The sequence below is a fragment of the Pholis gunnellus genome, assembly GCF_910591455.1.
Source record: "Pholis gunnellus genome assembly, chromosome: 17".
NCBI classification, from domain to species: Eukaryota; Metazoa; Chordata; class Actinopteri; order Perciformes; family Pholidae; genus Pholis; species Pholis gunnellus.
Window position 1 is genome coordinate 6,613,108 of NC_136544.1, and position 13,006 is coordinate 6,626,113.

The window sequence follows — 13,006 nt, forward strand, 5'->3', positions numbered from 1 at the left end:
ATAATTAAAGTTCAGATGATGTATAAATATAGTGCTTTCTTTCCTGCCTGTATTTTATTATTTTTCCTATTTTGTATCTGATCTGTACACCCTGTAGATGTGTTATGAATCTTTCACTACTGAAATGCAATGACCTGTTTTCTGTGCTGCCCCCCCGGGGATGGGGAGTTACTACTGCAGTTTCTTATTGTATCAGATTCTTTTTTAAGTTTGTAATAAAAACAAAACAGATTGGCAAAAATAAGCATGGCAAAGAAGCTGATTGTGTCATCCTCCTTGTGTGCAGAGCCACGTGACTAAGATGGGAGAAATCATTTTTCGGCTCGGTCACAGCTCCCTCTCACCTCTTAGTGTGTCGTACTTGGTGGATGTTGAACATATTGCAGATCAAACACTATGAAAAGACGATGCATGTGTTCCTGGGAGAAACCTCTCATTGAAATGCCGGAGCTCTTATTGCGGTAAACAAACTCCAGTGATGTTTGATCAATAATTCAAAGCGAAGATGAAATTCTCAAATGGTGAGGAGACAGATTGCTCACCACCCACCTCAGCTGGACCCATCCCAGCAGATATTACTTTAAATGTCATCACCCGGAGCCCTTGTCTCTCTCCTTCTCTCCGTCCTGCGCTATAGTGTTTATTGTCGGACGCGGCCAGCTGTGAGGCTTGGCTCGCTCATGTGAACGCGCTGGACTGTGCTCTCTGTAGTAATATGCAGTGGTGTGACATTAACATGCATGGCCGGGCTCCTCCTTGGCGCTCCTCCGCGTCTCCATCGCCCACTCGCTGCATCCCGTCTCCCTCCCTCCCTCCCTCCCCCTCGGCTCACATGTTTTCAACTGCATCCCTGTTCTCCATCTTTCTCTGTCCATCCCCTTGCCATCTTATTTGCTTCCCCCATCCTCCTTCACCCCCTGCTCTTCCCTCCCTCTCCTGCATCCTTCCAATCACCTGATCCTTTCCTCTGCTTGCCCCCCCCCCCCCCCCCCCACCCCACCCTCCTCCTCCCCCCAATTCCCAGAGCCCCTCCCTTGCTTCCTCGCTTTCCTTTCCTTTCTCCAAGCTCACACACCCATCCCGCTGGTCTTTGAGGCTGCTGCTGTTACGCAACGCTGCTCCCCAGTGTGTCGATGTGATCATTATGCAACATCTCCGACTCCTCTGGAATACTGATGAGCAGCAGGGCAGAGGCGATGAAAAAACAGCAAGGCGCAGGAAAACACAATCGCAACTACGTGTGCGTACAAGACATGTGCACATGGGTGGTGGTGCACGTGTGCGTCAAGGATGAGGATGAGGAAGACGTCTTCATCCATCCTCCCCTTCTTTTGTTATCTATGGTTTCTTTGTCTCAGCACCAGAGTGTCTCCCATTCGAGCTGCTGCAGCTGGTTGGCAAGGTCACGCAAAGAGCCCGCATGTCATTTAATGCCAATTTATTTCAATTGCATGACACAAGATACAGTTAGAACATAGTACTGGAGGTTGCATGTATCCTACACTTGTTTAGGACAATACAAAAAAACACCAAACAAAAACATGTTTATATAAAAAGAGAAAATAAAGCAAAACACCACAAAACAAACATTTTATAAATCGCTAGACTTTAAAATATTGTTTTTTTAGGAGTGTTGTAGCTACTGAGAATATCAAACAAGGACATTGTGTCATTGATGCGCAGCACCCAAAGCCAGAGCCGACAGTTTCAGGCCAGAAGTGGAAAACAGCGGTTTGGACCTACAGATGTAGATGCTCATTTGCACCACCTACATGCAAAGAAAGGAATGGCATTTTAACACTTGTGCCACCTGCTGGCAAAGTATTACAACTGCAGTTTTTCATGCTTTTTGTGTGCGACAGGTAATAGTTGACGTCTATAACCTGAATCCGTTTTCGTGATTTTAGTTGTCGACATATCTGTTTATTTATACTTAAATTACCTAGAAAAGCGTAAATCAAAACATTTTTTTTTAGCTAACAGGCAAAATAAGTGTTAAAGAAAACAGCTTCTATAAAAGGTTAAACATGCTGTAGTAACATGTATTGCCTACAGGTGGCGCATAGTGGTTGTAATAGTGCAGCAGCTATTACTATCTTTGTCTGTAGGTGGAGACAGACAGCTGCAGACCTAAACTGTTGTTATTATCTTCCTTTCCTATTGGTGGCCCAGTTTGGCATGTGTAGAACTGGAGAATTTAGACCGCGCTACACAACAATGAGAGTTACAGCCGGTTCCACGTGGTGCTTTGCATCAGAAAAAAGAAAGAAGAAATTGCTACATACAGTATGCAGTACTATAAACTATCTTGATTTCTGTCGTCTAAAAGACTCTCTTGACCAGTACCTTTAGTCAGCCTGATGCGGTACACTTTAATTTAGTTAAAAAAAATAACTAAAAGTTTGCATTCATCAACTACATTGATGTATAAACAGCATAATGTAGCCAAAGCCAAGTTTGAATGTCAATGCAACATAAAACACGTTGCTAAGAAATGTCTCCCAGGAGACTGGAACGAACACAGAATCTATCGAGAAAACACAAAATCACAAACGGATCCGGTGTATCTAGATATAGATCGAGCTTCAGTAAATAAACAACAATCCACACAGTGATTAAAAGATGCCGTCTTCAGCCGATGTTCGCCCCAAGATCAAGCACTGGCTGCACAAGGACGGGTGGCGCTATAATGCTATTAAGTCATCAACACATAACATTACAGCAAAGATGTTATGCTTGTTCTTTTGACAGAGCTGTACAAGAGACCATCAACCTACCCATTTAAAAACAGTTTTCAGTAATGGTTCGCAGACATAAGTACACTTGGTGTAAAATATTCAAGAAAAAAAAAGACAGGTTTACTGGGTTCCATGCATTAGGATCCTAGACTACAGAGGATCTGAACTGGAAGCACAAATGACTTTGGGGCATTTCTATTGAGTACATCATAACAATTTTACACACAACATCATCGAGGAAATAAAACGAGCAGTACATAACAGAGTATTATTGCCACACTTATTTTCTTTACAAAAATTACGGCGATTATGGGCACGAGCCGACCGATGACGAAATGTGCATCAGCCAAAGACACTTGAGATACAGAGTCCCATAACAGTCTGTCATTTACTTACTAATTTAGACACAGACTCGGTTTGGCAAAAAGGAACTCAATTCATCAACTCAGAGTCGAGGTTTCGCCAAATGGAACGAAGCTGCTTTCTTTAAATGTGCTTTCTGCTTCGACTACCGCCACTTTGTAGCCCTGCTAAACTGTCCACGATTCAAAATAGGAAGTGCTGGATGAGGTAAACAAGAGTGTGCCCTGTCCTTTGTGTGTTCAAACACATGCTGTATGTATATAGAGGGGGGGGAAATCCCATAAAACTATATAAATCTGTATATTTTTAAAACAAACATCCAAAAGCACAGTTTACCCATTGATTTCCCTGCATTGGTTTCATTAGAAGTATTGTTCCTCAAAAGGAAATAGAATTATCCAACATATTGTTGTACATCACAATCAACAGATGCATTATTACCATCAGAATAAATACAGCACTCATTGACTATTTGGCAAATATGAGGAATAGCATTGGGTTAATAAAGACACAGTCAGAATTCCTGTCTAAGGAACTAAAGACCATGAGACAATCATGTTATTTACAACGTTTAGAAGCAGTCAACTATGGAACTGGCTAAATCTTTTTCTTATATCAATCCAGCCATCACACCATGAGCAGGCAGTGGCTATAGCGCCCTCTATCTGCAGTGTGCAGTAAAATAAACATCCCTACCATCAACATACCCCTCCACCGGTGAGGGCCCTGGAGATCATCAGACAACTGCCTACAAGTAACCTACAGAAACAAACCTACAACTCTGTCTTCATTTGTAAAATATAGTCTTCTTCTAAGGAAAGTGTTTCTTCTGTAAAATAAAAATCTTGTGTGAGGCTCTGGAAGCTGATCTAAGGTTAGTAGAAAAGTAAACTAGATCACAGTAGCTTTAAATTGAAGGTCATGCATGTTTTTCCCCCTAATAAGCTACTCTGTCTCCTGGGGGTGGAGGTAAACAAGGACGATACCTGCCACCGCTATAATCTTCACAACACACTGTGTTTTTGAAGAAAAAGTGCAAGAATGAATTACTCGCTGATACACGCGGATGACTATGTACGAACGGTTTTTCGTGTGTGCGCAGAGGCGTGCATATGGGTTACAAGACAGAAGAACTGTGACTGAACCTCATTGCTAACGGACTCTCGTCCTCTCCTCTGCCGACCTGAGGTCTTTGCTTCCTTACTCTGCGAGCTGGAAGTACCACTGTGAATCTGTCTCCTGCATTCATCGGTTCCTCTCCTACCCTGGCGTGAGTTAACCAACTCCCTTCGAGTATTTTAAAAAGGAAGTACAGACACAAACATGAGTGCAACACAAGGAAATGTGAAGTGGGCGGGGCCAGTGTGCACTGTTCTAAATACAGGACTTCTAACTTGACTCATGCTTTGGTCCGCTAAGAAGAAGTGCTGTGCAGTGATAAAAACGGATCTGTGTGGTGTTTAAAAGCCTGTAATTCTTTTGTACCGGTCTGCTCTTTTCATATTTCCTGACTGTCTTGAAACTGTCTCGGGACCGACCAGACTTTCCATGTGTGTGTTTGACCACGGGAGTGTCCACAATCGCCCCCCTTCCTCTCTTGAGTGTAGGAGCCAGGCGCTCTCCACAGGCCTTCCTGTGACCACCATGCTCCCATCATGCCTCACTGCCTGCCAGTGTGTATCCAAAACTCCAGCATCGTGTAACAAAACAACATCTGGAGCATGGCACGGCGACTGGAGGTCAGTGAAGACAACAGTGCAAATTTAGAATCCCTTAGTGGTTTGTGTCTGTGTTGAATTCTGCGGGGAAGGGAGTTCTGCTTTATGTCTCATTGATACTTTTTTGGGGGAGGGGGGCGGGGGGGAGGGTTTGATCTGAGTTCTTTACAGCGCCCCATACTTCGCCTCGTACCGGGACAGGATGTTCTTGCAGCGACCACAGTCCTTCCGCATCTCGGCCACTTGCTGACGCAGCGCCGCGTTCTCCCGCTCCAGGAAGGAGGCGCGCACCGTGATCTGGTTCTCCTTCAGCCGCCGCGCGTCACGAGAACGCTTCGCTGCCACGTTGTTCTTCTTTCTCCTGGACCAGTATTTGTCATCCTGGGGGAACGAGAGTGGAAGTGGATGAAATAGACAGAACGGGAGCGGTACAGTTAAACATTACCAACGCTAGCGAAGGGATTTGAAACTGACGAACATCTGTGTTGTGAAACCCCCCCCCCCCCCCCCATCTTTGATCTCTAATCCACAAGCAGCCACTCTGTTTGCAAATGCCTTAATCTTTACCAGGACTGACCAGAACACCCAGTCCAACTGCAATCACACTGTGTCGTTGCTTTTAGTAGTCAAAAATAATGTCAACATGTTTTCTTTTACTAGCAAAAGTTCTCTAGATATGCTCCGTTTCGCATTTAAGCACCTTAAATATTGTCATTTATATGTCTTTATGACAGTAACATAAAGTTTAGTAACAAACAGCTGGGTTTTTTGGGGCCCAATAGACCCTGCACATAATGTTTGAAGTGGCCTACCTTCTGCTCATCAGGAACAAACACTTTCTTGGCTTTCTTGATCATAGGCTGCGGTTTCAGCTCCTCGTCAGAGAACTTGTGTTTGCGCGGGTTGAACAGCTCTCCCCCCGGCACACTGGACAGGACCAGGTCCGTGGGGTCCGGCTGGAAGTTAATGTCCACCTCGATGGCTTCTGGGTCGATGGGGGAGGGAGTGTTACGATCTGCGGGGTGTGGAGGGACAAGAGTGGGCTTGGATAGAGGCCACTCCAACTAAACAAAACTCACTGCCCTCTGATACATTGTAACTACACTCCTCTGACAACACAATGAAATGTCTCTCCTAAGGATGATACATTTGTAATGTAAATTGAATAGCCTCATGTTTGGGCTTCTGTGTGCCCTTTGTGTTCATATGCAAACGGTCAGCGACTGCGAGAGTTGATCATCCCTCTCACATGTTATATAGATTTTGGTTTTGGTCAACAGGTAAGGTAATGATTCTCAACAGAGCTGCATGTTTTTCGTGTCGTGCTGGCCGTCTGTGAAACATATTAAGGCTATAGCATGGGCTCAAAGGTCAGGGTTTTGTCTGTGTGTCTACATGTGCAATAATAGTTACTAATATTATGTAATAATGATGTAATAATATGTTACCCCAGAGTCTACGTCTACTAGAGACACTAAGAGTACACACTACGGCTAGACCTATGCAACTTCAGACGGCTGAAACAAATGGCATACTTCAGTGTCCAGTATTCAGCTTCTAGATACAGAAATTAAGAAGTTGTTTTTCTAGTCTAGCAACAGGAAAGAATAACAAACAGTATGAATTGTCTTCCATTAACAAGAACTGTAAGTCCAAAAAACATCCCAAATACTATAATAAACCTATATTTCTCACCTGTTTTCTTCTCTTCCACTTCTGCTGTTGGCTCCCTAGACAAGGATTCCTCCTCCTCCTCTTCTTCCTCTTCTTCCTCTTCCTCTTCTTCCTCCTCCTCCTCCTCCTCTTCTTCTTCTTCCTCCTCTAGCTTCGCTGGTTGTAACGTAGTGACGGTCACCGCTTCCTCTGGCTCAGAGGTGACCGTAGAGGTGGAGGAGATAGACGGGGTTGGTGCTGAGGCGAGGTCAGGGGCGGCAGCAGTAGTAGTAGTAGTAGTGGTAATAGTAGTAGAAGCTGTAGGAGTAACCTTGGGGACAAATTTGCCTTTGAATCCCACTGAGGCCAATGTCTTCTGTAGCTCCGCCTCCTCCAGGGTCACAGGGATCCCGTTCTCCAGGAGGAACTCGTCCAGGTCCATGTACTCCAAGTGGAAGGTCTCCCCGTCGTAGGGAATGGTCTTCTCCCAAATGGCCGGGGTTAAGGAGGCTGATACCCCCCCACCACCTCCTCCTCCTCCTCTAGAACCTGCACCAGCACTGGCTGCTCCGGCCCCGCCTCCCTCCACATCTTCAGAGGAGCACAGCTTCTCTTTCTCTATTTCTGCAGACAAGACACAAAAGACAGTGGTTAAATAGATGACTGCTTAATGTGAGAGACATGTTGTCCTCTGCACACATGACGACAGGGGTCCTTTCAGAGGGTCTCAGACAGGTGCACACACAGGGAAAGCAGATAGAGGCAGGGTGGTGAGGTGTGGTAGTGGTAATGTGACATCTGACAAAAAGAAGAGGGCTTCAAACAAAAAGCCTGTCAATGACTTGGAAAGTGAGATCATAGAACAAAAGACAGTCTAGGAAACCAGAAAGTAGACAAGGAAAGGCACACAAAAAAACGGGAAAGGGGCCTCGCTTAGTACACACGTGCACCCCACACAAACTCGGCACCAACCAACACTAGACCAATGCATTATCTTCCCAGCCCGCGTGCGCGGCTTGAAGAGCAGCAGAGATGGAACTTTATGTTCTCTTCTCGTTTCCTCGCAGCCTCAGATGAAACTGGCTCCGTGCAACATATGGCGTGACCGTCACATTCTAGTTTGATGAACGGCCGTCATTTAATCCAAATACAATTAACGGCCCGAGGTGTTGATTTGAATTATTATGCGCATTTAACCGAATAACGTTTTCGCACATAGTGTCGATAAACACGGCAGAAACAAACGGGGAAACTGAGCGCGCACCTTTTCGCATTTGGCTCTTACCGTCGTCTCCTTCCTCCAGGATGTTAGGAGGAGGGATGTCCATGATCTTCTTCAAAACAAAAGGAAAGGACTTCTGCGGAGCCGTGGTATCGACCTTATCGCTGGGCTGAAGCGCCACTGTCACATCGGCTTTGCCAGACATGGTTCCTGCTTAAGTCCGATCAGACCGGAGTGATGTCCTTAACGGTACCGGGGGGGGTTGCCTCCTTCACCGGGAAGAAACAGCAACAAACGGAACGCAGGGTGTCGCTTCTGTCAACACTAGTGCCGTTATCAACGCTTTTAGGAGGCAAAAACAACAATACACAAGCCCCTTGTTCTCTGTCCCCACCGAGAGCGCTTGTTGGATATTCATGAGCTAAGCGCCCCGCCCACTCGCAGGATAGTAGAAGCCGATTGGCTCTCAGTGCTGTCCATGTTAACACATGATTGTGATTGCACAGCGTGTCTGTATTGTGGTCCAGGGGTTTCTCATTGGCCACAACTTGTCCACATGAAGATCAATTACATACGAAGACTGTACAGTCCATTATTAGTCACCGTCTATGGCACAGTCCAGTGGGGGACGTGGGCCACGATAACAACATACAGTCTCGTGCAGCAAGCCAGCATATATTTGAAGTGGAAAGTGTCACTACTCGCGCATACAACCTCCAGGGAAAGTAGCGGGCAGCATCCTTCTGAAGCGGATACATTACATAATGATACATTTGCACACTCTCATCATGACCACAGATTAAACTGCACGCCTCTCGATACACCCTAAAAAAATACAACGCAGTGTGCTCGTGCAAAGACTTTTTGTCACTTCCACATCCCCTCCGCAAGTATACTCGTGGCAAAACACGTGCCCCCGCCCCTATCGTACTCACTTGAAAGTACAATCTGTTGAGGGGCGTAGCTTCAGATCTTAAGCACGTGCGGGTTAAGGCGAGCCAGAGCGGGCACGCGCCCATCGTTCGAACAGCTGGCACGGGGACCCAAAGTTGACAGAGTACACGCTCGTCACCAACCAGTTCTAAATAATTATACTCCTCGCTTTATTTATAATAATTTACCACAATTCGTTTATTTATATATTTAGTTTTGTATATATTGTTTTTAAATTCATGGTATGTTTATTTATTTTTTGTAAGCTGCACGTTGTTTTATGGTATTATGCCATCCATCATTTCAGACGACCGTTATTGTCGACGAAGTACATTGTTATGCTTTTTAAATCTCCCACAACACTAGAAGTGCCACAACAAAAGAGTAAATATCACGTTCCCGTGCACGCGCTGCAATATTGAGCGCGCGAGCCTGTCGTTCTCTACAGCAGGATTTTTAGTTTCAGATACACTGTGTTCAAACGGTACAAATTCACCCCTTATTTGTGTGGGGTTTATTCCACAAATTCACCACCGTAGCTACACGGTAAACAAAGTGCAACGTTTCTGCAAAATTCCATAACCACTGCGTGAATCCTTTAATGCTGAAATAAAGAATACCGAAAACCAGAGGTTGTCTTTTATTCTCTGCGCAGAGAAGGTTCAATCATCACAACAGAATGCAGTCTCCGTGAGGAAGAACCCCGTACCCCGTGTGAAGGGAACGCGCTTTCTCAGAAGGAGCAAAGGTGGGGGCCAATGTTACAGACATTCTGGTCTCAGACTGATAGAAACAACAATGATCAACAAACGGCCAGCAACCAAAACAAACGGCGGGAATGGTCTTGGCGCTGGAACATTCTCATACAACACAGTTACAGTTGCATCTTTGCATGCTGGCAAGGCTGAATTCTTCTTTTGCACAACAATAAGAAATACACAGTGAAGTTCAACTGAGTTCGGAATATATCGAGTGAGTGACCTGCTCACATGGTGGGCTATGCACCACCAAAGAAGACTGTGTGAGCACTGTTACACATAAGGTTAGGAATACAGAGTTCTATATTCGGAGAACCTCAGCAGTACCTCACACATAAGAACCCTTTGACTTGCCACCAACCAAACATATAACATTTTCACAGTATTAAAAAAAACAGCAAAAATGCCACATCTTATTTAACCGTTTAACTTGTCGATTGTTTGTTCGGGAAACTGTGTCTGCCTAAAACGTGGTTTGAATGTTGCTCTCTAAAACCGGCAGGGTTGTTGATAATGACACTGACAAGGTGAAAACCCATCTTTGAGCTAGTCCACAGTAAGGTTGCTGGTATTTCATCCATAGTGCCGGTCAACGGTACTGAAGTACCCTTAAGCAAGGCAGCAAATTACTTTGTGAATGCAGCACTGCAGGACACCATGTCATTTCATTTCTCTGACACGTCTTATTTTACTCGAGAGTGGTTATAGTGCAATCCAGTTCACACCTCATTTAGTTTGCAAATTGACTGTTTTCAGTTTACTGTTGCAGGAGAAACATATGCGTGTGCAATTATATTCCTTGCTTAAGAGTTTAGTTCATGGGTTTGCTCATGTATCTTTATAATCTTGCAAACATATTCCGTGTTCATGTATCAGTATAATCTTGCAAACATATTCCTTGGGTTAGTGATAGTTCATGTATCTAAAAAACAGTCGCACATCCATAAAGTTATGATGAGACACGTGGTTCATGTACTTTCATAAAAACATGTCAGTTCACTAGAGGCCTTCAGCAGTGGCGCCCTCGCTGTGTCCCAAGGGAACAAGCTGTCCTTTGTGCATACGCTGCTGGATGGAAGCTTAAGGTAAACTTAATTAAAAATACACCCATGCACAAAGAATTGATACGGTAAAGATGTAGGTGTTACGTCTACTAAATGAGATTCTAAGAAATTGTTAATGTAAAGATGTAGACGTGATGTCTCCATAACGAGCTTCTAAAGAATTGATCAAATATAAAGATATAGACGTTACGACTTCATAACGAAGCTTTTAGAGAAGGAGCGCAGAGGACGATGATAGGTCCAACGCCCGGGGCACATCCAAATAAGGCTTCTAGCAGATAAATGATGTATCTCATGTGACCAGATGTCCCAAAAGCCCCCCGGGGCTGAGAGTGTATCGTTAATCCTAACTGTATGACACAATGAACGAGATGACTGTCCAGAGGAACATTGAGAGTGAAAGGGTGAAAAGAGGGGGGGGGGGGGGGATCATAAAAAGGGAACAAGGGGATAAAGTAAGGAACATTTCTTTGTTTTGTCAGTTGATTCCGGACTACTCGGTTTACTTGTACTCTGTGTGATGCAAATAAACCTGTGTGAACTGAAGAAACTCCAATCTCTCTTGTGTTCTGCAGGTGTTCGTTACCGAGTTCCTTTTCGTGAGAATCCTCAATCCTGTGGTATCTCACCACGAGTCAGATAGCAAATAGTTATAAAGTCAGCCTTTAAGTATGAAGTTTAATGTAAAGTTAAAGTCCACGAAGTTGATCATAGACATAGAAAAAACCACCACACTTTGTTCTGTCAATGTTCAAGTACAAACACGATACAAACTCCAATCTTGCTTAGATTTACTATGTGGTATATAACTAGTACTGTGCATAGCTTGAGACTCCTTCTTTGTCAGGATGATGAATGTTAAAGTGGTCATGGGGCAAAAGTAACTGGGTCAGTGTGGCACAATAACCACTAACATTAATTCAATTATGTGTAGTACCTCACCTGTGCTTGTGCAAAAACTCAGTACTCAAGAGTATTTCAGTATGCTTAGTTCCCATTGTTGTTGAAGAAAAAAAAGAAAAGCCTTAGGCCCAAGTCTGCTGAGTTTTTCATTGCAACACATGCAAACAGCTGTTGGCCTAGAATAACAATTCTTAGAATAAACAGTCAAGTGTCCTCAACCGTCCATGAAGCAGTTCAGCTAGGTGGCATTGTGGTTTCAAAGGACAAATAAGCACAACATTTAGTTTGAACTGTTCAATCTATCGCAGCACAACGATAGGTTGAGAGTATTATATCAGTGTCTTTTACACACACACTATAGTATGAGCATGAAGCATGGCGAGAAAATGCAGTGTGCTCCACATTTAGTCTGTTGGTGCTGTTAACAGACCTATAATTGATTGATTGATATTTATTTTGGTATTTTTGGAAGATAAAGCAAGAATTTAAGTCACATAATAAAATAATCTCAGATAGAAATATTTTAGGCTTAATGATCTAAATTTAAATCAGGACTACTATAAAGGTGCTTCACAATCATCCCTGGGGTTTTCAAACTCTCAGCTGAACAGTGCATAAATGTTTGGAGAAATTTAAGGTACAAACGTTGAACGACAGATTGAATTGATAGACATCAGTCAATGATATGAGTCACTGACTCTACCTGGTCACATGTAATCCTTTCATTTTGTTGTCGTTCATTGTATTCTTCATCCTATTCATTCCTTTCACTTTGTTTATTCATTTATTTTCTGTTTAGTATGTAGTTGGTCAAATAAATATTTCATCTATAAAGAATTCATTCGATTTGTCTGTATATGAAATAATAGGTCCCACACACACACACACACTGGTGACACCTTACCATATAGGCCTGAACATGTAACATACAACACTGATGACTTTACAGTAGTAATCAATACGACCACAAGTTGCTGATTGCAGCAGGAGTAAAGTATGTATGAGAGTGTTGGAAGAGTTCATATTTAATCCCATTGTAATAAGAATTTGGAGATATATTACAATTGCTCATACATCATTCTTTAACTACTAGTTCTAATACTGCATTGTAAATTTGACTTAAGTACGTTTAACAGCAAAACTACTTCAAGCATCAAAAGTAAAAGTTGTCATTAGGCAAGCAGAATGGCCACTGGCTGGCTAATTACATTTCAAGTCTGCTATCTGTTTGAACAAAAAACAAACAAACAAAAAATAATTATATATATATTTGCTTACTGGTGTCATCAAAGGCAGGGAAGGAGAAGGGGTAGTCCGCCAAGGACCGGAGGAGATCAGGAACGTCGCTCCTGTCTCCAAAGATGATCTGGTTTGTTGACATGATGACCAACCTGCAAAAGTATCAACTGACGTCTGAAAGTCGAGTCCCACTGACTGAGAAACGCTCAAACTTGTGAGTCGGAGGCTGACTTCTCTCACTTTAAACCAACTTTGCAGAAAGTCACATCACGGGGACGCGTGTCCAAACAACTTGTATTGTAATTAGAACGGGGAGCCACGCCCCCCGGCCCATGTTGATTCGTTCAAAGATCTGCACCCGCCTGTCAGTCACACCGCACAGCCTACGAGAAAGCAAGGGGCGGGCTCTAACGTG

The 13,006-nt window shown here is 43.8% G+C and overlaps 1 protein-coding gene across 3 annotated transcripts; it reads right to left on the minus strand.

Moving 5' to 3' along the window:
* Positions 1 to 1,427: 1,427 nt before the first annotated feature.
* tefb (TEF transcription factor, PAR bZIP family member b) lies at positions 1,428 to 12,766 on the minus strand. Of its 3 annotated transcripts, none has more exons than XM_079178021.1 (4): positions 12,631 to 12,766; positions 6,515 to 7,096; positions 5,632 to 5,834; positions 1,428 to 5,200 (listed from the first exon to the last, which is right to left on the minus strand). In XM_079178021.1, exons 1-4 carry the CDS (start codon positions 12,731 to 12,733, stop codon positions 4,985 to 4,987), a joined length of 1,104 nt encoding a protein of 367 aa, XP_079034147.1. In that variant the 5' UTR covers positions 12,734 to 12,766; the 3' UTR covers positions 1,428 to 4,984. The 3 variants fall into 3 exon arrangements, with proteins under 3 accessions (XP_079034147.1, XP_079034146.1, XP_079034145.1); XM_079178020.1 differs by lacking the exon at positions 12,631 to 12,766 and adding an exon at positions 7,758 to 8,003 and having other exon boundaries at positions 5,632 to 5,804; XM_079178019.1 differs by lacking the exon at positions 12,631 to 12,766 and adding an exon at positions 7,758 to 8,003.
* Between the last annotated feature and the right edge of the window lie 240 nt (positions 12,767 to 13,006).